Below are 26,036 nucleotides of genomic sequence, written 5' to 3' on the forward strand. Positions count from 1 at the left end.
CAACTCCAACCCCCCCACCACCCTCCCGCAAAAAAGTAACGTACCGCGCAAGCACATGCGTTAGACGCACTTTGGCACAATTTTCCTTACGTTCGGTTCGGTTCGGTAAGGAAAATTCAACACACACACACACACACAGGCACAGCGAGGCAGAGAGAGAGCAATTGGAAGGACATTTTCTTTCTGCTGCGCCCGGAATCGATCCTTCTCGTCGTGACAGTGCCTGTGCGCCGTGTGTGTGTCGCAAAACCCTTTTGCCTTTCTACCGCACGGATCGCGGGGGTTTTTCCTTCCAACAAGTTTCCACAACCGGCACCGGCCTGCTTCTGACAATGTGATATATTTTTCGTCATTTCCTCGGGTGTTTTATGGATGTTTTATGTTGCACGATGCGAAATGAAATATTACACTTTATTGCCACGACGCCGTTTTGGGGGCCACCCGAAAGGATTGGTCGTGGTGGAAGCGAAAACCGGTGGAAAACATCCAGTCGCTTCCACCGGGCTTTTTCCGCCGTATACCACAAATTGCTGCTACTTCCTTTACGGGCTGGGCTCTTATTCTTGTGCGCCGTCTTTCAACGGGCGTCAAGGTTTCCTGCGCGTAGGAAATGGATTTCAAGTACACTTCACGTCAAGAGAAAAGTCGGCCCAGAGTGTCAAAGCCCCCAAAATGACGCACATATTTGGGAAGAAAGGACGTACAATCCATCCTTCTATCCATTCCAACATTCCAGTGATCAGACCGGATTGCCGGGTTACGCTTCACATGAACCATAATTTCGGATGCTCGTTCGGTTCGGGCGGTATGTGAGTATTCCGCGGAAAAAAAGTATTGATGGCAATAAAAGTGCCAAAGTAGCATCCCTATTCCTGTTGAGGAAAAGTGAGAAGAGGAAAGAGGAGTAAAATGGGATACTAACACCCACACACACACGCGCGCTCATCATTCTAGCCCTCCAAAGGCAACTCAACCAGCTCAAGGGGTTTGATCGTGGTTCGGCGGTTACAATTTTCGTGCTATTTTGTTTTATAGTTCGAACATGATTTTGATGCTGGGTTGTAAAATAATACCGATGGTTCCCCATTCTGGTCTGGTACCTCCGATTGTACCGCTGTACCGATAATCTGGGAGTGGAAAGACTGGCGTGGATGCGATGTGATGTGAGCTCCTTTTTTATGGTAATTTGATTTGCAGTTATTTGAAGTTTACATTCCATTTTATGTCGCTGCATGTCAACGATGGCTGGTACCGTGGCTACCCTGGTACTGCCACGGGTGACACAACCTACGCACCGAGTGATACTGGCAAGGATACACAGGATGGGTGTGGATGGGTTACAATCAAATAACAATTTTTCGATCGAAAGCGCAACGTCAAAAGCCCGGACGGAACCGAACGGCGCGCTCGCGTAATAACGTTCGGAGTGTTGTTTTTCGGGTCCGTTTTTTTATCGGTTCACTCAAAACAATTCCCATAAACGGTAAGATCACTGGCGCCAGCTCAGTGGAATGGATGCCGTTTTGTCAATCGAGTAGAAAATTTGATGGAAAATTGGTGAGGGAATGATACAAGTTCGGGTATGGTTTGAATGGAATGGAATAGTTATTGCAAATATTTAGAATATCGTTTTTGTTGACGGCATGCTATAACAAAATTAAGAAAGATAAAAAATTGGAAACCTTATCAATAACCTACAAAAATACTAATAAATTAATTAAAATAAAACTTAGACAATAAAAAACATATTTAAAGTTATAAATTCTACCCATTGCAAAGGCTTAGCAAACTTCCAAGACTAACTAGGAAAACGAACTCTACGAAACTGGTCTTTGGCTGCTTGTAGACTATTAGTTTTTGTTTCGAGAATATCAGAAAATTCTGTCATCACTATACATAATGCTTATCAAGCGACTACGAGCCGTCTTAATTAAGAGTAAGGATATAAAGTAATTAATAAAGAAATAAATAAATAGAAAATAAAGTACTGTGTTGGACTCAATTTTTAATTATAATTTTCAATTTCCTTCATTTGAATGATAACGCACACCGATGCGCCCGAACGACACCATTAAACTGTGTCAAAACCGACTCAAACGTCACAGGATAGAGTTTCAACGGTATGGAAGCTTCGATAATTTACGATCGATCCCGTCCGAAAAGTACGGCAGCTGACACACCGGCCTACTGTCAGGACATCCAAAACCTTGAACAAAAAAAAGTACTTCCATCAACCATCTACCCTAATTGAATTAACGCATAAATCATGCCAGACTCCAAACGGCTGTCTCTTTGAAAAACTGCATCATCTTCCACCGAACGAACGGTTCGGGCCGATCGATCGAGTTTGAATGGAATATAATTTAAATAAATTATTCCCGCGTGATCCGTTCAGCGAGCGAACCTTCAAAAAACCTTCAACTCCAGGTACGCATCCCAGCGCGTACAATGTAATTAATTTGCATATTATTCCGCGGGTTGCCCGTGCGCTCCTTTCGCTATTGTAGAACACGCCGTACCCCTTTTTTATGTGCTCCCGGTGCAATGCCATGCTATGGTGCACTTTCGAACCCCTCGAGCTTCTAGCCGTTGGAATAGACAATCGCATAGACCGGTTGCATAACCTTGCTCGGTTCTTTTTCCTTCCTGCATCCTTCCTTTCCGAAATGGGTTTCTGCGGAAAAGGACCTCATACCTGTACGCTTCTTGATGTTTGCAAAGAAATCGAAAGTATCGAATTGACTTCAGCCCTTTCCCGTCGCTTTTGCTCGTTGCTGCTTGTTGCGCTTCGTTGTGAGATAAAATTTTCACACACTTTTTGGGCGAAAGATTATCGCCACGATTGTACTGGTGGTTGGATTTTGCATATGATTAATGTGCAACAGTTCAGGTATTAAGTTTTACGGCTTTCGGGCGATCTTGGTGCGTGTGAGAGGGGTGAGTAAATGGAACGAAACAAATGCTGCTGATACAATTGCCTTCAATCAACCCCGGGAAGATAGAAGATGTGAAGTTCAATGAACTTGATAAATTGCAAAACATTTTGCAGCCTAAGCGTACACTTTCTTTTAGTTCTAGGTACGAGGAAAAAAAACGGTAAAAACGAAAAGGTCTTGATATCTTGTGAAAGCTTCCCAACAAAGCCGTCTTCAGATAAACATTAGGAAAAATCGTATAAAAAGTAGTTAAAATTGGAAAATAAATAACTGTAAGCAAATAAAACAAATAACAACAAAAAAAAAACGAAGAAGAAAGAGGTAATGAAAAAATAAGAATGTAAAACAACAAAATGATGATAAATGCACACTTTAGGAAAGAGAAGAATAAAAGAAAATAGCTTTATACTTATAAAAGTGGATCATTTTTTAAATGTTTCATAGTTTTAAGTTTAAAAACATAAATTTTCCCTCTATTTTGTGTTTATAAAGACTTATGTTAGACGGCTCTAATACCTTTAGATTTGTATTATACGCCCTTCATTGGTTTTTAATTTATTGCATTAGATTAAACCATAAACGTCTTGCACTCATCAGCACTCGGAAAAAATCCCTTTTGCCATCGCTTCAGAGTGCACTGACTTCCAGCGTGTGGTGCCAAATTTGCATATGCCCCCTGACGGAGCGTAAGAACTACGCCTTATGCCCAACCCCGCTCCACACGCAGTTTCACAAAACGGGAATTCCGATTCTTCGGGCGCAGGTTCGCGAGGTTCAACCCGTAGCGAAAGTGACGCAGCATGAGCCGATTGTGATTTAAATTTCTCGAGCATAATTCAATCAACGCGACCACCACAGTATCCCTTCGGCTCGGCTCAGAACAGTTCTTCACACCGTGGAAATTGTATGCAAATCACGGGTAGCCGTTGGCGTACGGGATCGGGTTATTGACATTCGAATTTGCGAACCGATTGAGTTTTCTCACGAAAAGCCTACGTTCGATTGGTTCAGCAGGACCGCTGTGTCCTGGGTCCAACCGGAGGGCAATAATCTTCGGGTTGCAGACCGGTTGCAGAAAAACGCATCTCATCGCGCGGGCTCACACAGGGAAAGCGGGGTTTGAAGGGAACGATCGAACGAAAGGGTTGTGCTGACTTCTTGCAGGATGATCATCAATGCGCAGCGTACCTGCGTAGCCGAAAGGGTTTACAACACGCGCAACAGGCCTCGGTTGGCATAGCCCAAGAAAGATAAAACAGTCAAAAACGACTATCAAACATTGGCCTTGATCTTGCATCACGGGAAAGGGGTTTTTCTTTCTATTCATTCCTTGATGTTCATCTTCTTCGCCCTACGATCGATTGTGAGTGTTGCTCTCCCAGAACGAAGATGCTCACCGTACGCACATTATTTATGCGCTAACCCTTTCGATTCCATCCATTGAACAGGAATATCTAACAGAAAGGGTGTGCGCACGCTCAGTTGTTGAGCTGTTGAGGTTGAAGATGTTACGCAGCTCATCTGCCTTTTGCTGTGTTTCCTGGCGCTCGGAGACGCTTACACTTAAGAAAGGGATGCACGTGAGGTTTTACAGAAAAGGATAAGATAAAGGCATGCTTAGAGGCGGATAACCCGAACCGAACCGGAGCAACCCTTTTAACAAATACTTCCGAAAGCCCACAGGTGTTTAAAGAACGGTTAGGAAAGGGAAATCTTTTGCTGGTTTAGGAAGTCGGTCAAAGGGAGAGCTCAATATGTACATCAAGGACTATTAGTTGATAAATTTAAAACAAGACAAGAAGCTTACAGCAAAAATGTAACAACACGTCGACTTTAGTTGAAAGAACCAATTTACATTTCTGAATACTTCCTGTTAGGCAATCTAAGTCGAAATCAAAGTGATGAAATATTGAGTTTCAATATGTAAATTGTAAAAATTCTAATAAAAAATCATGTTTCACACATCGAACAAATGTCTATAATTTCTTTCCTGATATTTTTCATAAAGTATCTTATTCTTCTTCCTTGGAACTACATCCTCGAGAGGTCTCGGCCTGCCATTTCTGGCTCTCTGTGACTTAATTTTACCTGTAGTAAAGTAGTCAGTCCTACTTACGGGGAAGCGATCACGATTGGATTATAACCCTGGTCCTGTCGTCCATTATCGCCTTGACCACCGAACCCCTAAGGTAAAGTATAATTCACTTAAAATTAGATAAAATATCCAGCAAAGGCGATAAAAGACCGTGTATTTGGTTGTCATGGAAGAAGAAAACAATATGGAAAACATACCGAAAAAAGGAAAAGAAGGAGAACAAATTTAGCAGAAGATGAAGAGAAAAGAAAGAAAGTAGAAGAAAAATCAAATAACTTACCTAATTTACCAGAAAGACATCTTCCACGAAAAAATAAAGACAAAAGTGATATAACTCGATGTCAAAAAAGAACTATACAAGCTTATTTAACAAAAGTTGAATTCAATTGACGAACTGGTAGCATTAAAGTAAAAATATGCGAAAAAATAAAATGCAACTAAATCCCGATTAGATTATTTTGAATTTGAATCTAGAGAAGAAATCGCTCTTAAATACAGTAAACCCCTCCCATTGCCAACGATGCACTTCCGGCGTAAGCTTTTTACCCCGTCTCTCATCTCTTTTTCTAGCTTCTTCTTTCACTTTCCCGGTAAGCTTTTCATTTTCTATGACTGTGTCCTGGCTAAGCAATTTTCTACCGATTATCTATGCTTGAACCGGTAAGGACATTTCAATGCTACTCACTACTGGTACAGCGCCATCTAGTGGAGAGTAGCAAAACTGAGAGAAGAAAAATGCTCTTGAAATATTTCATCGAAACTACTTGGAACGATGCTGTGTGGTGTTGCTTCGTGGCAAAAAAAAAGAACATAAATATTGTTATTTGTGATAGAAAAATTATTTGAAATTTATTAAAGATTAAAAAAGCACTTCCAGGTTTAAAGTTTTTAACTCGCACCAACAGTAAAGAAGGTGAACCATGCCCGACAGCTTCAACAATTAAAGGACACACCAAACAAACCTCTCCAGAAACAACCCATCCGTGTGGATTTTAATGATCCTTGCACCATGCTTCCGGCGGATAACGTGCGCGGCAAATCTTAATGGTGAATGCCTTGGGCATAAACTCATGGTCTAAACATTCTCAATAGATAAAAATTATTCAGAATTTAAGGTTAGAAGCTGATTTTTTAATATGATACTGTAAAGAAGAATTCAAATCATACTACAAAGCCACGACGTTACTTGTTAATCCTTGATATCCAAAGGAAAAAAAATACAATAAAAGAGTGATGTAATCAGGCTTCAAGAGCCAATTAAAGCTCATCAAAAATGGTCCTCCCCCGACATCGGCCATTTTCCCACTCGGCAAACCCATCGAATAAACAATAATCAATTCAACCGGCAAAGGACCCTCAATCACTGACGACGACGACGACTGGGCACTCGAAATACGCACTGCCATCATTACTTCTTCGCCTTCGTGACTTTCGACACAGCAACATCACAGCCAAACTGATGCGCTTACCGAAATTATTCACCACGCAAAAAGTTGTCACCCGCTGAAGCTGTAAGTACGCGCGATATGACACACAAACTCGAGCCGGATAGGAAGTTGATAATAATAAACACCGAAAAAAAGGAAGAAGTAACAATCAATATGATTACATTCTTTCCGATTGGTGATCCCTGCCACGGTGGATCTTGCCACGGAAACTGATGAATTTGCTCGTTTATGTGCCACTTGGTTGGCGAACCATCTTGCCTTGGACTGCGCCATCGACATCACCGCACACAAATTCGTGCAGAAATCGACAGTTTTGCGTCACCTCACTTAGTGTCGCGTTCGTTTGGGATGAAATTTAATTATCATAAATTTTTGCTCGCTTCAGCGCGAAAATCGTCCCGTAGAAAAATGGCACGAACGTCGATGGTTGACAAATTTGGTTTTGCGTGTGACAAAAAAGAGTGGATGACTTTTGAGATCATGATTAAGATGACCTTAATGTGTAAAGTTGTGCTTATATTTTTACATATATATTGTGCCATTTACCATTATCCAGCACTTTTTTAACGTTAAGAAAAGGTTTCCTGAATTTATCAGTTTGTTTAGTAAAGCGTTATCTCTTGTTGTTACCAAGTCTTTTTTGTCAGGTGCTTCTACGTTCACTCTACAGTTTTCTGCTGCTCAATTATCATTTTAAATGATCCTTTTTAATTTTGTTTTTTTTTTTTACTCTCTTTGTGTTTCTTTATTCTATATTATATTTACTTTATTTAGAGTGCGAGCTTGACGATCTAGATTTATTTATTTATTTATTTATTATTTTAATCCTTTTTATTTATTTGTTTAGCAATTTTCTTCTTTTGCTATAAAGTGTTTCCTTTATATTAAAGTTTTGGATCGTTTTATTCTATTTTTCTTTAAGTTTTATCTTTTAATAAACTTTGTGCCTAATTTTTTATACTTTTTTTAACTATTCGTTTGTTACATATTACTTCTATTCTTCTTACTGTCATCAATTGGCTTTTTCGTTAAGTTGCACATACTGAAATTTAACATCTTCGTATCCTACTTTAACTTCTCTTTCATAATATTTGTTTGTCCACAATTATGGTACTATGTCCATATGTTTATCCATTGATTTTGCTGTAACCCCAACATTTTTATAAGCATTCTTCTTCTATTAACTTCTTCACCTATCCTTAAATAAATGTAAATATTGCTAGACGGCTAACGCATATCCCTTCCCGAAAATGTGTACGATACCTACTGCTTACTGTAATGAGCGAAACACAAAACCATACCCCGGGAACAATGGCGGGAACTCCGAAACTCCAATTTGTTGACGGACCGATCCCATCTCACGGTCCCGGTGGCCAGTAGTCGGTCCGAGTACTCCTGTCTGTCTGAGCCTCTGCAAAGCTGTAAATGATGTCCTTCTAATTCCTTGACAAATAATTATGCTATCCCGTGGCCACCCGGCCGCCCAGCTTTTTCCGGCTTGCCCTCATTCGCCGAGCCGCCGGTTCTATTTGATGATAATGATGATGCATTCATTTGATGAAGAAGATTCGTTCGCTCGCCTGTTCGCGACAGACGGAACGTGGTTTGGAAGGTTTGTTTCTTTCACCCCCGTTCCCATCGAAAAACCCCGGACGCGAAAGCTCACGAGCAACAACTGGGAGCTTGCAGGTTGAAGGAACCGTCAGATGGAACAGATCTGTTTTGATGGTGGTCAACGAAAAAAACAAACTCCAATCTCGAGCCAGTATTTTACTGCAAACAAAACAAACCATACGCCCCGTGGACAGGTTTATTTTAATGGTGTCCGAACCCCCAGAATCTCTCTTGCGGAAGGCATGAAAAACAAATGCACCGTTTACGGGCGAAAGAAAAATAGCGTCTCTTAATTTAATTTTCCCGGTTCTCGGTTTTTCTTTTTTTGGCGTAAAGAAACCTTGCCATAAGGGGTTCCCGATGGTTCCGAACCATCCGACATTCCATCGGGCTAGGCATCACCGAGACAGGTCATTCGCTAGTTTGAAGAATACCGGCCGGCCCTACCCCAGTACACGGCAGCTCTAGCCCGCCCGGACAAGATGGATGATGTATTTAGGCAAATGAGTCGCCAAAGTGTGGAAAAGTGTAAGCATCTTCACACCGCACATTTATGGTCGCGTGCATCTTTTTTTTTTCGGCGGATTCTCGGGACTGCTTTTGTCCCCTGCTTCGGTGGTAAGATCCGGTGCAGACAAGGTAGGCATCTGGTTTTGAAAATGTGCTGGGGAGTTTTTTTTTTGTGTGCATCGCGGAAGATGCGCAAACTGTGAGTCTGGAATGGTTGGGAGAAGTTTTGAGGGGTGTTCCCATTAGAACTGTTCACGAAAACCCCCCCGTTCACGAAAACCAGTGGCTATGGATGAGTGATTCCTGTGTTCCACTCTCTGGCTCGCTCGCCTATTTGTTTTGGTCGTTGGCTAGTCTGTTTCTGACAGGATAATTATTTCGACAGATCACATCCTGCCCATGCTGAGCATTCGTTCCGAGTGGAGTGATGAAACCGGCCGTTCTGGATCGTTAAGGTAGGTTTTGCATGAAATTCAATTTTACGATCATTTTTCTTAACGTAAACCAGCGACCAGCTTAATGATGATTAATTTTTCCTATCACGTGTAAAGATAGCATTTTTCAACCAAGTAAGTTCATCAGGTGTAGTGTTGAAGGTTGGGGATGTTTTTTAAAAAATCAGTCCCTTTTCACAGCTTTTCAGTTAAATGTTCAGAAGTGAGAAATGATAATGAGAAATCTTTTGAAAACGTTGGTGACTTCTAGTATCCTTTTGGCCTAATATTACAATAATCGTTATAGAAAGCTATGGTTTTATCTTCTGGTGAATTCTGGCCATGTTTAAATCAATTTATATCTTTTTTTTTTATTCATAAAGAACGGCCTGGCCGTATTGCTTAATTTCTATCTTTAAATAGATCAAAAAAATACAGTCTTAAATTAACTCTACATTATGTTTTTACTTGCAGTCCCTCAATTATATTCAATGCAGTTTGCATTGAATATCAAAACCTATCAGAGCTTTAGTAATAGTTTGCGTTTATCGATTCTACGCAATCTTGATCCAAGGGTTTTCAATTGCGCTAGGAAAGAGATCAATTCCATTCCATATAGTTAAGACTTTATTAATGTATGCCTCAAAAATTTCCGAGTGCTCATTTTCTTTGCATTTATTCACAAAATTTGATAAATAGTCTGCTTATGAAAATGAAATTCAAAATATTGAGCCTTTATAAGGTTATTTCTGCCAACTGCCTATTAGTCAACTTCCACTTCTTTAACCAAATCGCATAGTACATACTATCAAGATTTTTGGAGAATGAAATAATTTTTGATTGTTTGGTTGTTAAGCTCAAATGGCCATATCTCGAAGGGTAATCATAATTGGCTTGATTTCTAGATACAATAAGCATACTTTGCTTTACCTTCCCAGGATTCAGCAAACAGCATTTAGCAGTGAGCATATTCGGAGAGGTGAGACCTTACCCATGATTGACTGAAAAATAAATATTTCTTAACCTTTGATGATCACTTCAAACTTTGTCTTGGCCATAGACTGGTAGTGATAGGGTCTTACGATAGAGATTTCCCAAAATAAATTCAATTGGTTGATGTAAAGTTCAGTTTAAAATCTATTAAATGGATTATCAAAAGTATATTTTCTACCAAATTGTCATACGTGCGACTTCAAACCAGGCATGGACAACGAGTTTTGTATACCAATGCCCATATCATTTAGAATACTTTCCACCTTTCCAGAAGGATTTTATCACTCCTGGATCTCTACAATGAGTCCCCGAGAGTTAAAGCCGAACGGTCATCCTCGTAAGCTTCTGTTTCATATTAAGCGTCGTTAAACAGTATTTAGTGACGGGAATTCGTCGCCTACAAGATGTTAAGGATATTCTCCGGGAGTTTAAAATGTTTTATATAATTGAAAAAATTTGAAGCGGATTTAAGTGATCCTGTCTGATCTGTCTTGCTCTGGGATAAAATTCATAGTACGAACATGTTTTCAATTTAATTTCTTCGACTGATTCTGTCCAAACTGCTATTGAGGTTTTCATTGTACCGCATTATTTCATACATTAAGGACTAGATCGTTCCTCGACTTTTTTCTGTTTAGAATTGGTTCATGTAAAGTTAAAGTATAACTTAATCTAACCATATATCAATCCGTTTTTCTATTATGCAACTCTCAGTGTTTTTTTTTTTCAATTTAATTTAAACCGCTGTTCTTAAAAACCAATTTCCATTCCCCAAGAAAAGCACAAGCAACGTGAGCCCCTGAAACCCAGCGAGAACAGTGGCATCTTTTCGGACACTTCCCACGATCCTGCAATGAGCGATAGGCGATCAAATTTATTGAAACATGGTGTTTGGGCTCCAGCTCTGTTTTTTTTTTTTTGCTTCGTGCAGCTCAGCTTTTCTTCACATCACCACAGCACAAAACCACACCACAACCGGTAATTGATCACGTGCCACAACAATTAATCATTGTTTGCATCGACACACAGCGCCACAGTTAAGGATGGTTTTTCCTTCAGGACGGGCCCAAAAATTTCCATCATTTTCCAATCTCACCGTTTCCCACTGAAATGTGATACCATCGGTAAAATTGTTGACGAGACTGCAAGGACCAAACGAGGGTGGGGGGGGGGGGGCGGGTGTGGGTGGGAAGAAATGTGGGAGGTGGATAAACATAAAATATTATAATGCGTATTGTTAGTATTATTTTTAATATCCATCAGGCACGATCGAAAATATACGCTGGCTCACGGTTGGTACTCGGCTGGCGCGTGGGACAGTATGGCACGCCGAACCAACTGGAATGCGTCAGGTTAATGACGATTTCTTCTCCCCCCTCGGTTCCTGCTCCCTTTCATCACCCTCCCACCCAGTCTTTCCATACCATTTTCCGAGCGAAGAAAATGGCAAAAAAGCGGTTGGTAGGCATTGACAGAGGCAACCGAAAAACGTCGTCCACCATTTCTTTTCCATCTTTATGCGTGTGCGTGTTTGTGTGCGCAAGTACGCAAAACAACATGCCGCGCCGGGAGGAAGCGGACACGCCGGGGAGAAAAATGTCATTTATCTAATTTAAGGGAAATTTATTATTCTCCTACTGCCGGGGCGCGATTTTGCTGCGCGAGGTGGAAAGTTTTCGGTGCACATCACCGTCCTTTTCCATTCGCTTTCCCTCCCCACAGAAAAGGCACTCACTTTCTGCGAAAACCATTTTCAATCGTTCACGTTTGCTTTCCAGCCGCGTGGAGTGAAACGTCAGCCGCGTGTGCGATGGCTGTTATTTTGCTTCGCCTGGCCCGACTGAGCTTCCTTGTCCTTGATTTTCGATACCGGTGATCAGATCGGTGACTGGTTTTGGGTGGGATGGCGAAGAAAGATGTGGACAGGTGGTGGTATTTTATTTATTTCCTAAAAATGAGATTCTTGTTTGTTTGGGGCTCAAACTTCCAAAATCGTGAATGACATAAATAAAGGCTCTTATTACTTTTTTTATCAGCTGACACGTTCGGCCAACCGATTGCGTACGGCTATGCCGAAGCAACAACACGTGAAGGAAGAAAGTGTGGAATGGTAGTAAAATATGCTGGGCACGGTTGATCAAACCAATATGTACGAACGTAGGCATTCGTATCGATAGAATCGATTTGCATGGTGACGTTCGAACGATAAATGAGTGGAGTTTAATTTAATACGTATCGATATTGCGTACAAATTTTACAATTTAAAAGGAACTGTTCACTTGTCCGTTTAAGGAAGATTAAGATTCAGGCAGTTCAACATTCAAAAGATCAATATTTGTTTGACTAGGGAATAATTGAAACTTGTGCTGGAGCTTTAAAAGGCTTTTTTGATTATTTTCAATTTAAACATACATTGCTGAAACGAAAAGAAATATCGGAAGTATAAGACGAGGAAAGAATCAGTAATTGGAATGGAGAAAATCAGTCACAATATGTTATAGCCACACGTGCTGCTCGCGCCTAATATGAAGGCAATCCGCATGCCATTCCAACCTGGCGCAATTGGATGAATTATTAGGAATGAAGTATTAGGAGTATCTAAAGGATTTCGGTTAAAATAAAGACCACTCACAAAGAAACTCTGTCATAAATCACATCTTGAGACATGAGTCAAAATTTCTCCTTGACTCAATACGTTCAAATTTTAAATATAAAGTTCAACTCTTTCTATGACTTTTCTACTTCGAGATGTATCCTTTTCTAACTTTCATGAGTTGATTGTCAGTCCTGTGTTTTCGACTTAGACTTTTTATTCTTTCTTGGCACTACAGCCTGTAGAGGTCTTGGCCTACCATTTCTAGTTTTCTGTGACTTCATTTTACCAGCAAAGTAGTCAGCCCTACATACGACGAGGCGGTCTGGATGGGATTTGAACCACGATCCTGCCGAGATAAGACCGGCGCCGTTTTCGCCTCGGCCACCGGACCACCCCAAATAGGTCGAATTACATCTAAATCGCTGGCTGAATTCGGCATAATAATTATTGGTTGCCTAATGATAAATTTGGATTGATAAATTAGCTCGATGAATTAGAATTAGATCAAAAGAGAATAAAGGTTCCCTTTTCTTAAAGTCGAGTCTTAAATTTATATCTTTTCATTCTACTACATTTTTGTCAGCGAAATCAAGCGCTTTTTTAAATAAATGAGCATCTTTTGCGAGAACTGTTGCTCTCCTTCTTCCTCTTTTATTTGTTGTTTTTAATCTATTTTCCTCTATATTTTGTTTCTATTTCTTCCATTTGCACTATTCTTTTTCTTTATGTTTGATTGTCTTATAAGTATTGCTCATGCCATGCGACTGACACTGAGCGACCAAATCTATAAAGACAACTTTGCCAGAAAGGTCGTAATATTTGGTTGTCAGACGAACGCACAAGAGGACTCTCAGAAGCAAAACAAGAATGCGACTGGTAAGTTATGTAGGTTTTTAAATGTATCTAATCTGGTTTTCCAAAACTCATGCTATTGTAGACTTCATTCTAATCTTTCAAAATGTCTGATAAAAGAAAAAGCAGAAACAGCAAATACCTTACCGTTCTTCTTTCAGTATAGAACTCGATAACTTATTAACGCAAACATTCCCTCAAATGCAAAGAAAAGCAACTAATCCGCTCGCTAAACTTTCCTCTTTGAACAACTCAAAGCATCAAAATCACTGCGTGCTCGCTGATCAACTCACTTTAACAACACACCTTTCGCTTTGTGTGTTTTGTACTTTCACTGAACAAATATTTGCACAAATTCGATCGATCGATGCATCAGCAAGCGAACAGCATCTTCCGCTTTTCCTACTCATCACCACTCGCTTATCTCACCGTGGTGTACCAAGGGGACAGCTTAAGCGACAGAAAAAAATATCGTGTGCGGCCATTACTGTTTCAACCACCCTCACCGGAAGCCGAACCGAACCCTCCCGTTAGCTCAAAATGACAGTAAAGAATTTAACATGAAAAAAAATGGCCACTATCTCTTGGCGAGTTTCAGGAAGGCCTCACACCCATACAACCACGACCATAGCCCTTCGCCGGTAACCGTATGCTAATCCGCGAAAGTAAACAACCTTTACGAGGGTGATATTCTGGGCACGGTTTTTTTTCTTCTTTTTGTTCTGGTGGTGGTCACCCTCCCTATGAGGGTGAATTCAGTCACCCTCGCTCATGTCTGGGGCTGTGTTATTCGTTTTATGTTGATTTCGAGCAGTATTTCTATCGATGGTTGGTGTGTGAGATGTTGAAAAAAAAAAAACAACTGAGAGGGATCGATCGAAGTTCTGTGTCCCCCTCACGACATAAAAAAGTGGAATTGAGCAGTACGATTTGCATGCAGAGAGTTTAGACGACAAAAAATGGCCGACCGATTTTGCGCCATTTCGTGCGATTATCCTAGGTCCTTGTTAGCGCTCAGTCAAAGCCCGGTTTTCGTTAGATCTGTCCCCATTTCTTATCGAAATAAATGCCCATTTCGATGCGTCTGATGTGCCTTTTACTAATCCCGATGTCGTCTCTTGCAAGCGTTACCTTATCTCACACAGAAAATAAGGTTCTCCGATACCGATTAGCCAGCCGAAATTGGACCGTATCTCTTTTTATTACCTTCAAGACCTGAGATCGATTACCTTTATACGGTCCTTTTCTTTGGTAGAGGAAATTTTTACACTCCAGGACAGCAACACAAAAAGAAGGATCAACTTTCCGTCGTATTCAAATTCTATCCCTTTATGGTGAATATCCCTGCAACGATCAGGCTTGTATGCGGGACACGAATTGATCTCTGCCCTTAATTTACTTCAGATCACGTCCGTCCTGGCACGCTGGAAAGGTTGTGTGACAAATGACAAGGAAAGCTGCACCACGTTCCATATTCTCACGCTCTTATCTCATTCCTCATCATTCCCCGTTTTCCCGAGCGATCAGAACAGCAAAAAATCAAGATCCTTTCATCAGCAATCAGGAGGTTATCAGTGTACGCACAGAGCTCAAGAACAAACCTAGCCTTACCCCTTTCAACGCCGGGAAGTACAACAACATAAAAAGGACACGGGTGACATATGCGTGCGCAAATAAAGGAACAGCACAACAATGCCAAAAGTACGCAAAAAAAGGGTTCGTGCAAAAGCGGAGGAACCTCCTCATTTGCTCCAGTTGTACAATAGCAGCCTTTAAAGTCCTCAACCTCAACAATACGGGCCAGGAGGGTTGGTTGATCACAGCCGGTGCAAAATAGCGAAAAAGGGTCGTTTCTGTTTACACAACCTCTGTTTCGCACAAAGAGCAGCGTTGTGAATCTGGAGCATAATGGAATGCAACCGTAATTTGCACCACAAATCCCATCATTATGAAGGCTTTCTATTTTAAAGGAGAAAGGATGGCGAGAAAATCGCGAGGGAAAACAGATTGTTAAGGCTGGTGAATAAATGCATTGCACGGGGTAAGCTATGGGAGATGGGTCCGGTTTTTGTACGGTTTGACAGGTTGAGTAATGAAGTTCACATTCGACAACAGGTGCGTTGGAGTTTTGAAATATTTTAGCTAAATTTTGTAATAATTTAATTCATAATTTCATTATTTAATTTAATACGAATACACTTTTACTAGCTCTCTTTCGAATTTTCCTCGCTCTTCTTAAAGTTTTAAAGGGATTATCGGTTGAAAATAAGATAAGAGGCTTTATATAAGTTCTTGAAGCAAGATATACTCGTAGTTGGATTAAGATACTTCATTTGATAGATCATCGTGTAGAGAATTGGTCATCTTTAAGCTATAAATGACCTAGCTCTGCTACGATTCAGCCAAAGGGCCAGGTTCTATTTAAGGATCGCTCAATACACTTTCTCACGGTTTTGTCAGATTATTGGAGACAAGACATGGTATGATACTTATCAAAAGATTAGGAACGTTTAGCTCTTATTAGAATTGGAATTGTACATTAAGTCACGAATAAATGGATTGAAGATAGATCATTGCGCGTATTATCCCAAATGTTCTTTGTAATTTTTGAATTATTCATGGTGTGTTCTCCAAGTACAAGATAAGGATGCTTTGTCCAGTTGTTGGTTTCCCTTGAATTAATTCGCTTGATCCTTATTTTCAGTATCCAAATATTATAATTGTACTATTTGAACTCCTTCTACCGGGTTTCAAGAAATTATTTATGTAAAAGATGACTAGGAATTCCAAAATTATTCATTTTTGGCTCTACGACTTGTAAGGCCATTCCTGCCATTTCTGGCTTATCAGACTTAATGATACTATGTAGTTGGATAATCAGAGTTCCAAGTTTAGGAGTCCTTAATTTTAGGTATCTAAAATATCCTTCAAAATTGAGTGAGATCCTCAGATACACTTCCATAAGTGAAGATCTGTCTTCAGTTGTTGATTATCATGGGTGTCAAACTATTTGGATAGAATCAATTGAGGATTGTGAGTCAAAATCTGCCACAAAAATAGTGCAATCAAATATACGACATTCAGATAACCTTACTGCCCTCAACGTACTAATAATTCATACGCTTTTCCATGGTTTTAAAAACCAATTAAGCATTCAGTCATCCAACACCGTAAACCCCTACAAGCTCCTGATTACGAAATTAATTTGCTCAATTTAAATTCATCATTTACCCACAGTTGCTGCATTCGATTAAAAACTTGCTCCATTTTGTAGATTAATCCTTGTTTAATACAATCTTCCCTTGTGTTGTCTCCTGCCGTCTTGGATCGCTCCGTGCACAAGGAAACAAAATAAGCGCCCTAGGACGCTAGCAACATCTGTTTTTCAGGAAACAACAGCAGCAAACAACAAAAAAAAACGAACCAGAACCAGATTTCTTGACCGCAAACCGAAAGAAGCATTTTTGCAATTAAAAGTAGCCACAGCCGATTATGGTCGCACGCACACACACACACACCCCCGAGGAAGCGAGTTCTTCACAACGGAAAGGCGTTACGCAATTTCGCTGATGCCCAGAGCCGACCGGGCAGCTGTTGCTTAGCAATCCGAGCAAATTGAACCTTCGAGCTGTAATATTCTCCTCACAGGAATTATACGCACAATCGGACTGGAATCATTCTGTCGGTAGCAAGACGCTCATTACTAGCGTCAGGAGGTAATCAGTAATGTTGGAAAACCCGTGGACTAGGTGGAATCCGGGGTTCGTCAAGCAACTGCCACATAAATTACCATCCTGAAAAACGGGGAGTCTTGCAGGCTTCTAGGCCCTGCCATCATCAGCCATCAGCTGCAGCACCGTAGTGAGTGATTTATTTATACGCGTACACGTCCGTCAAGCCCACAGCACGGGAAAGAAAGTAAAAGTTCTTCCATTTTGGCCGCGGAAATAACCCAACAGTTGGTACAGTTCCCGGGCAGCTTTTTTGTTTTGCTTCTTCTTTCGCCATCCACAGTTTCTCATGCATCGAAAACGGAAGTCCAAACAGATTTAGACCACGGGCGCTTCCTTCACGTGACCCGAATTAACATATTCAATTAATCGGCATCGGCCGATCCTTCTTTCGTGTCTCAGCACCAAGTGGTCCTGGTGTTCGCTTTGCTGCGTCATGTTCCCATCCTGAAGACCCTTTCTTACTCCGTTTTTTTTCTCATCTTCTCATTTCTTCTCATCCAATGTACAAAAACCTTTCCGCACGAACGCCACTGCCCGGAACTACAGCGAGGAGATGCATTTAAATATGAATGCAGAGGGATGCAGCAGCAGGGTGCACTTTCACTTTCACGTGTTCACCTTGCAGAAAATGGTTCGAACCAAGATTTATAGATCGGTTCCCGAGGAAGAAGCAATGCCGAAAGGGGTTCGCGGACGACGAGGATTTTATGAAGTCGCCTTTTGTTCGTCGGCTTCCAAGGTGGTGGCAGTTTATGTTAATTAAAATGTAATTTGTCCCATGAATAGGGCAGCAATCAAGGGAAAGGAGCCCTTAAAGACGTGCTAGGTTTAATAATAAACTGCAGGAGAAAACATCGATCATTTCCATGTGATCTTAAAATTCTAAAACTGATCTTACAGAGATGTACGAACTTATTAAAATAATGCTGCTCCCTGTGCATCAGTTACCCAGATCAGTTACATTCTAAAACCCTCGCCTCAGCCTTCCAAGCTTCAAACGGTTAAAATAGGGACAACAGGATTGACTCAGACATCAGAAAAAAAAAATCTCTCTCTCCCAGCACACGCAACTAACGCAATCAACCGTCATCTGCATATCCGGGAACGTGGCGTCCACGGAATGATTGCCACTGGATGAGTAGTAATTTATTTGTGGATTAAAACGCGTGTGCGTGCTCCTAACTTCCAACGGGCTAGAGCCTGGTAGAAGCGAAACAACCAAATAAAAAAAAAAAAACTTCCATTAAACCTTCCTTAATGCAAGCCTGGGTACGTTCCTACTCGTGAGTGTGTCTGCCACACAGCCAAGCGGATGTCCTTTAAAATCTAACGTGCCTCAAGGAAGGAAAAGGGATGTTTGGACTATGCTCATGTACATTTTTTTTTCGTTGGTTGGTCCTGTTCGATTGTGTTACAGATTTTTTTTATATATTCCGGCTAGATCTGTTGTCGTTCATTTTTCCGGTCATGGTAGAAGATTTTTTTTTTTGCCAGTGCTTGGTTGCTGGCTCTCTACATTATCTTACGTCAGATGTGAGAAAACAATGAGGACGCACCCTTTCACGTTTCCCACATACCGGCTGGGCACGTTGTTTATTTAAATTGTTCGTGATAGTGTACGGCAGCCCGTTCATGGGGAAGGATATCAATTTAGACGACAAACGATATGGATAACAGGACGAGAGGAAAAAAAAGCAATCCTCGAGCCCGGCTTGCTGTACACCTTTCAGGTTCGATGGCCGGGCACGCTGGCAAAGGAGCGACATCTGGACCAACGAACGGTGGTTCCCGTTTTGGGGTAGGTTTACCTAGGCGGGAAACGGAATCGGACAGTTTTTTTTGCTGTTGTGTAACTTTTTTTGATGATATGAAAATTACCTCCGAAACCGTTGAAGCTTACCTCGTTGAGTGGATGAAACGAGAGTGTGTGTGTGTTTTTTTTCTCGTCTCGCTGGCGTCCAGGTTTTCAGGCTCTCGAAAGGATGTCTTTTTGTGTTAGATATTTTTTGTACTTATAAAAAACAGAATAATGACAATCCAAATTTGGGATTTTTTATAATACCAATTTGATGAATTAGTTAAGCATCCGAAAAAAATAATGGAAGCAGGGACAGAGTCTCCGATAGAATATGTCAAAGCAATAACTACAAATGATTTAAACTGTAAAAAAGATAAAAAGTTTTATAATTAAATAGTTATAGAACAAATAATATAATTTAAAGTATCTTACAAATATACCAAAAGATTTCACAGCTTTAGGAAATGTTCTTGTAACAGAATATACAGCTTCTTTGGTAGGTTATCATAGTCCTTTGTTATAGTTTTATTTTAAAGTCCGTTCCTTTTTTTTATTTCATTTAATTTTTGTCAAGTGATATTTCAACAAATCGAGCAGTATTTTATCAATTCAATCTTGCTTTTAATCTTCTCTAACTATAATATTTCAATCCTTACTATAGTATAAATATTTCTACCCACTAGAAGGCTTTGCATACATTTAGGCGCTAGAACTTAAATCATCTGCAAATCGTTGCTTCTCTCTCATTTTACCGATGATCGGGCCAATAATTTCACCATTTTTTCATCAAATATACCACATTCACAATCGCTTATAATTCATTAATTACTTAATCCCTGCAGAGCAGCACTTTAAACGTGCTCTACGACCGATTACACCCGTACACAGGACGCTACATTCTTCGCCCCAAACCAATGGTTCCGCTCTGTAAGTGCGTGCTCAATGAGCCAATGGCCAATTTCCAACCGGCTAGCAACCACCATCACCGCCACGATCCACAGGGAATTTGCGTCGGTGGACACACGGATATTAAAAAAACGCGACGCAGATTCGTATTTAAATTAAATTTCCAAATGCTGCCTGCCTCGCTAAATTGGAATTCTTTCGTATGCGTTCCAGCACGAGTTTCGAGCGGCACAAGTGGCACAAGTGACCCAGCGGAATGGGTCGTTTTGTGGCCAGTCATTTGTGGGTGGGTTCGCTTTGAGTGCCAAACACACACCAAATGCCTAACTGAGAAGGAAAATAAAAGGAAAAGTATAATATAACGTCAAAAGACGGCCGTTTGCGTTTCTATAACAATAAATCCGGGGAGCAGCCGAGGGAATTTTCGGTTTTCCATCAAACTCATCCATTCTTTTTTATCATTTCCAATCTAAGACACAATTAGCGTGTGTTTTGAGTGCTGAAGACGCTTCTTCACCGGACCCAAAGAAAAAAAATTACCCTTAAGACATGGCAAAAAAACCAACAGTGAATCGTTGAACCTCGGTGAACCGAGGATTAATAAAAAAGATTCATTCGTGTGCAAAGCCGATCTTTCGAAATCTTGGAGAAGATTTAGTCAAGGGCATCTTGTTGGTAGTGAAACACACAAAAAAAATGAAAAAATGGATAAATCAAACCAGGCAACAGGAAAAACAAATCCGAACAAAGTTTTCACAAGCGCCGGTCTGCACGATGGCGATGGAAACTAATCTGTGCACAATCCTCAATTTTGGTCGCAATAATGTGTTCTTCCGAACGGAAGATTAATACTGAGAGTCATTACAAAGAGCGTCTTCTGATATCTTTTGAGGGGGTTTATTCTTTGTTCAGGAAAGTTATCTTGCTTGGCAGGGTTTCTGATACTATCAGATTTAAAGTCAGATTTTAAGGAGGATTTTTGTACTAGAAAATAATTAAAACTGCGCTCCTTTCAACGAAAAATTCTACACCAAGTCTGAAAAACATTCTGAAGAATTGGTCTTCGGCATTCCATCTAGTGCAATGAAGCTCATCTGTTAATTCTCTTCAACATCAATCAATCCAAGCAAAGGATTTCTTGAGGTCCTCGCCAGTCAGAAAAAGCTATTCCAAAATTTTTGTTTACCATCAACTAGAAACTCTATCCAGGTTTGCTCGTTCCGAAAAAGCTCCAAAAAATTCCATTAATTAAACACAGAGACTTCAATTAATTCAGCACTTATTTACCTATTAAAGAACTCTTCGTCATCAAGTAGTAAATAATAAGCAGTTATTAAGCTTTAATGGCTCACCTTAATCTGTATTCATTTCTCAAAACGGTACCACCAAATTGCTTTATTTTCGTTCCACACTAACTTTCCCTCCAAAGACACAAAGCAGTCTTTACACCAGACAGACAGTTCTCGGCAGTCGGACAAAAAACTGTCATCACATCACAAGCGACGAACCGCGGGCGAAACCGTGCGATAATGATTGTATCAGCTAATAATTGCATACCTTCCACCCGTGCAACTCAACCCGTGATATCAGCAATCATCAATTCACATAATTTTACTGCCCACCGGACACCAAGTCTCTACGAACGAAAGCCATCTCCCGAAACAAACCGGTCAGCCAAAAATGCATTCCACAAACAACACAAAAACGGGAGCAAAATAACAATTTCTTCACCTTAACATCATCATTATCGGTCGCCGTATCTTCGCACAGGGGGTTGCCATTTTTTGAGGTCAACGAAATCGGTCACTGCAGCATTATAAAATGCACCGGAAGAGTCTCGCTCCGGCTTAGTGCCATTCGACGACTGCATTAGCCACACAACATGACCGGTTCGGTGCGAGCGCTGGCCGCGATCCTTGTTGGGATATTGGTGACCACTACGCTCCTGGTTGGCTCTGTGCGTGCTCAAACGGGGACCGTATTTCCTGCCTCAGAATTTACGTTCGGTTCGTTCCTGAGCACGCTGACGATTTGCTACTCGAACTCGATCAACTCGCAAGCGTTTCGTCTAACGCCACTAACGCGCACGTTTAGCTTCACCCCAACGGTAAGATGGCATGAGGAGTTTTACAACCACAACTGGTACAGTGAATGTTTACCTCCATTTCGATTCTTGCAGACCGGACAAATGCTTGTACGATACATCCAGATAACGTCGCCCAGTCTGCACAAGTTCTACGCGCAGATCGTGAACGGTGGTGTCGGTACGGCCAATCCAACGCCGACCAACATTGTCGTTTCGTCCGTGCACGGTGGCCATTTGAATGTGGCCGTTCGGATCTACTGTGGAGCATAAGATATTTTTTGGCAAAAATTAAAAGTTTGGAAGCAGTATGAAATAAGGATTTGTACAAATAAACTAAAATAATAATATAATTGAGAATTTTATTTCATTAGGAATCTCTAAACAATCTCCGATATAAAAGCCAATCGGAGCACAAACGTTGCATCCATTTGCCTTGCAGCCATGCAACAATCGAGAGTCGCCTTGCTTCTTTCACTCACTCTCAGTCAAGTTCTGGTGGTGTTTTGCGCTTCGGAGGCGAAATTCGGATCTCTTGTGACCTTTGGTACGAAGCAAGCTAGCTTAAAGCAATGCTATTCCACCACGCTTAAAGCGAACGTATTCAGTTTAGTACCGATCACGAGGGTCGTCACCTTTACTCCACAAGTAAGACAGTTCTGGAAGTAACATAGAACATTAAAAGTGATAACCATTTTTAATTGTCTTCATTTCCAGATGCCCGTGAGATACATTACAGTAGCCTCCAAAACGTCCGGCACACTTTCGGCCCGCATAGTGCAAGGTGGCATCAACATGGATTCTGCGCGACCGATCAGTGTTGCACTTGCATCCGACTACGGTGGACGACTGAACGCGGAAATCAACGCATACTGTGCTTAAAAGAAGTTAATCCCACCGAAAAATGGAGCTCAGAATAGGGGTGCAGTTGCTGATACTACTCCTCGGAAACAAGGTTCAACAAATCGAACCAGCCGCTCGTACGTTTGCCAGCCAGTCCACCTTCGGATCGTACAACACCGGCCTAACCGTTTGCTATGCTGCATCCGTGTCATCTAACAGACAGAGCTTAGTTCCCGACTTTCGTGTAGTTTCCTACACGCCAACTGTACTGCAAATAATTATATTAAAATTAAGTTACAGTACCAATTTCAACCGCAACTAATATCTCATCGTCAGGACCCAGCGTTAAAAGTGCGATACATCGAAGTGTCATCATTTTCCCACTCAACCGTCAACGCTCAGATAACTGGTGGAGGCATCGGTACTAGCGGCACGGCAACTTCCATTGCCATCAGCCCGCAGCACGGTGGACCATTAAGTGCTACGGTCAAATTTTACTGCGGAGTATAAGGTTGAGAAAGTTTGAGGTTGAAATGGATTCAGTCCGGTTTCCTGTTCAAATCATTACAACCTTATCAGGCTGCCGGGACATTCTCCGAGCGTTGCAGGTCGCAATAACCGGTTCAGTCGTTCGGTTGAATTTTGGGCTGGTGTTCTATAATTAGCAACGAAAGCGGGGAAACACAAGTAACGATGGTTCTCTTCCAAAAAACCAAATCTGAGTTCAAGTGCAAGGAACGTCAGCCACGTGCGTATAATTGCTTGCACTGACCCAATTCCGAGCGTGAGGACGATGGTGTGCGGATTGAGAGACGAGAGAAAGTTTATTGCTGGTGATGTTGTGGTTCTAGTTGTTTTTGTCCACTGTTTTAAATAAAATAATAACAAAATAGAACTACTTCAAGTTGTAATACTGATCTGGAAGCTATCCTCAAAGCCTTGTTCTTTACGACTCCCTTTCTCAAGACGAGATCCGAAAAGAGACTAGTGAGAGTTCTCCAAACCAAATCAACCTACTTCTGCCACAGTTTCACCGATCGATCCCTCAGCGATATAAAACTGATTCCCACAGTTTCACCACACGTCAGTACGATCGCGAGTGTCCTGCTCATTACAGTTTGCCGCCATGTGTCCCGGGTCGTCAGCGGGCACTGTCCGTTGGCTGTTGATCGGATTGCTGGTGATTTCGGTCAGCCTATCGCTTGTACTAGCCCAACCACCGGAAGCCCTCAACTACCCGAACGTGATCACGTACGGTGCGTTCTCCGGCACCATTTGCTTCTCCAACACGGTCGCCGTCAAAACGCTCACACCGATCACAACGCGCACCTTCTCATTTGTTCCAGCGGTAAGGGAGCAATCGCGCCAGTGAGCCTGGTTTGGGAGGTGCTATAATTGCTGATTCGTTTGTGTTTGTGTTCCAGACCGCCATCACCTACGTCATTTGCTACAACAACTTGTTACTGCATCCGTTCGACGCGCAACTCGTCGGAGGTGGTGTGGGTGCAACGACCCTGACCAGCATCGTGCTCACTTCGGCATCCGGCAAACTGTACGCCAACTGTGACGTTTACTGTGCTCCTCCATAAGACATAAGAGCTCTCTCCATATCAACGTACCGTGTTTGTTTGTGTCCATATCCGAGAGTCAAGCGACGTGGCGTCCTTTCCCATCCGAATGTCATCTGATCCGAAATCGATCAATAGAGCTGCCACTTGCATCACACACGCCAAGGGTGCAACAATGGTGCATTTTGACAGGATTAGCAATGGTTTGGTGGTTTGTTTGTTTGCTCTCGTTTGCCGACCCGTCCTTTTTTGCAACAAAAAGCGCAAAGCGCCCCTCTCGTGATGCAGTGATGCGAAATAATCGCATACGTGACGTACCGTACCGGATTTGACAAATTGACACTCGTCCGTACGGTGCCCTAGTTAGGTCGATCGATAAAAAAGGGGTTCTGTTTGCGAAATGAGGACACAGTGAATCAATATAAATGCCGTTGATGCTTGTTGGTGGCTGGGAAAAGTGGTGCATCAACAGGTTGTCGTGTGCGAATAATAGATGCAATTAGGCATAAGGCACGATTAGAGCAGAGATTTGGTTTGACACTGGGGGATCCTTTAATGGAAAATTAAAATTATAAAACGTCATTATTCATTACATCAGAGCAATAAAATATGAGGCGCTTGTTGTTTCGAAAAAGTTCTTTATTTTAGGAATAAATTGGGAATGATGATTGACAGTCATCAATATAAATTTTATAGCAATGCGGCCAGCCCGATCACATTTTTTAATATGATAAAAAAATATTAAATTAATGAATTAGTGGTGTTTTTGTTATTGAAGTTATACATTTTTCCTCTCAAAAGCAATCGAATGTTTTATGAACTATGAGCTAAAAAAATAAATCAAATTTAGAATTTGTAAAACTAAGCTTTGGCGACACGTTCAATTTTTTCTTATTCAAAACAAAACTAAGTTTTATGTAAAATTATTCAAAAAACGATGAAATAAAACAAACACCAGAAATAATATCGAAATACTATATTATTAGAAATATATCTTTTTGTATGATGATATAATTTAAATCGTGATAAGCATTAAGATGAACATATAAAAAACTTCTTGTAAACATTAAAGTAGTTTAAAACTTAAAAATATACAATATTTTACTCTGAGATTGTTTGATTCCATCAGAAAACCTCCCAGCAATAAGGACTCGTTATTGAATAAAAAATGGCATGGCTTTAATGCACGAAAAATCCCTTCTTTTTAGTTAATTTCGCATCGAACAGTAAACTAAATAACAAATTAAATCAAAAGTTTTACACAACAGCAATCAATATAATAAAAATTTAATTCAGTGTTTAAAACAATGAAAATTTAATAAAAGTACATGAGCTATCAAACAAACAAAAGGAAAAGATAACTGATATGAAAAAGAAGGAAGAAATTTGATTGCTGTTTCAATTTAATTACAAACTTCAATGCTTTTCTAATCATTCCCTTGCAAGTCATTTCATTTAACATTTATGATGTGCTACACACATGAATTAAATAATTAAGCCACACTCACGTAAACATTAGCCAACATTTTCAAGAACAGCAATTTCGAAGAAAAAAAAAACTTCACCAAATTGCTACTTATTGCATCATGAAATCTTCAGTTGCCTCTTCGATTTATGTTTGTAATT

General features: G+C 40.9%; 3 protein-coding genes across 3 annotated transcripts; all 3 read left to right on the forward strand.

Moving 5' to 3' along the window:
- The first annotated feature begins 21,793 nt into the window (after positions 1-21,793).
- On the forward strand, positions 21,794-22,272 carry LOC118508796. Its single transcript, XM_036048514.1, has 2 exons — positions 21,794-22,023; positions 22,096-22,272. Exons 1-2 carry the CDS (start codon positions 21,799-21,801, stop codon positions 22,270-22,272), a joined length of 402 nt encoding a protein of 133 aa, XP_035904407.1. The 5' UTR covers positions 21,794-21,798.
- Positions 22,273-22,443: 171 nt separating this feature from the next.
- LOC118508797 lies at positions 22,444-22,955 on the forward strand. Its single transcript, XM_036048515.1, has 2 exons — positions 22,444-22,647; positions 22,717-22,955. Exons 1-2 carry the CDS (start codon positions 22,444-22,446, stop codon positions 22,879-22,881), a joined length of 369 nt encoding a protein of 122 aa, XP_035904408.1. The 3' UTR covers positions 22,882-22,955.
- A 987-nt stretch (positions 22,956-23,942) lies between these two features.
- Positions 23,943-25,011, forward strand: LOC118512734. The gene is made up of 2 exons (XM_036057597.1): positions 23,943-24,190; positions 24,267-25,011. The coding sequence occupies exons 1-2, from the start codon at positions 23,969-23,971 to the stop codon at positions 24,429-24,431; spliced, it is 387 nt and encodes a 128-aa protein (XP_035913490.1). The 5' UTR covers positions 23,943-23,968; the 3' UTR covers positions 24,432-25,011.
- Positions 25,012-26,036: the final 1,025 nt, after the last annotated feature.

The sequence above is a fragment of the Anopheles stephensi genome, chromosome 3 (genome assembly GCF_013141755.1).
Source record: "Anopheles stephensi strain Indian chromosome 3, UCI_ANSTEP_V1.0, whole genome shotgun sequence".
Lineage (NCBI taxonomy): Eukaryota > Metazoa > Arthropoda > Insecta > Diptera > Culicidae > Anopheles > Anopheles stephensi.

Excerpts from the sequence above, each read along its gene's own strand:
- LOC118508796 (XM_036048514.1), top strand. The coding sequence starts at position 21,799 with ATGACCGGTTCGGTGCGAGCGCTGGCCGCGATCCTTGTTGGGATATTG. Across the intron at positions 22,024-22,095 it reads CGTTTAGCTTCACCCCAACG|ACCGGACAAATGCTTGTACG; the intron begins GTAAGATGGCAT and ends CGATTCTTGCAG.
- LOC118508797 (XM_036048515.1), top strand. The coding sequence starts at position 22,444 with ATGCAACAATCGAGAGTCGCCTTGCTTCTTTCACTCACTCTCAGTCAA. Across the intron at positions 22,648-22,716 it reads TCGTCACCTTTACTCCACAA|ATGCCCGTGAGATACATTAC; the intron begins GTAAGACAGTTC and ends CTTCATTTCCAG.
- LOC118512734 (XM_036057597.1), top strand. The coding sequence starts at position 23,969 with ATGTGTCCCGGGTCGTCAGCGGGCACTGTCCGTTGGCTGTTGATCGGA. Across the intron at positions 24,191-24,266 it reads CCTTCTCATTTGTTCCAGCG|ACCGCCATCACCTACGTCAT; the intron begins GTAAGGGAGCAA and ends TTTGTGTTCCAG.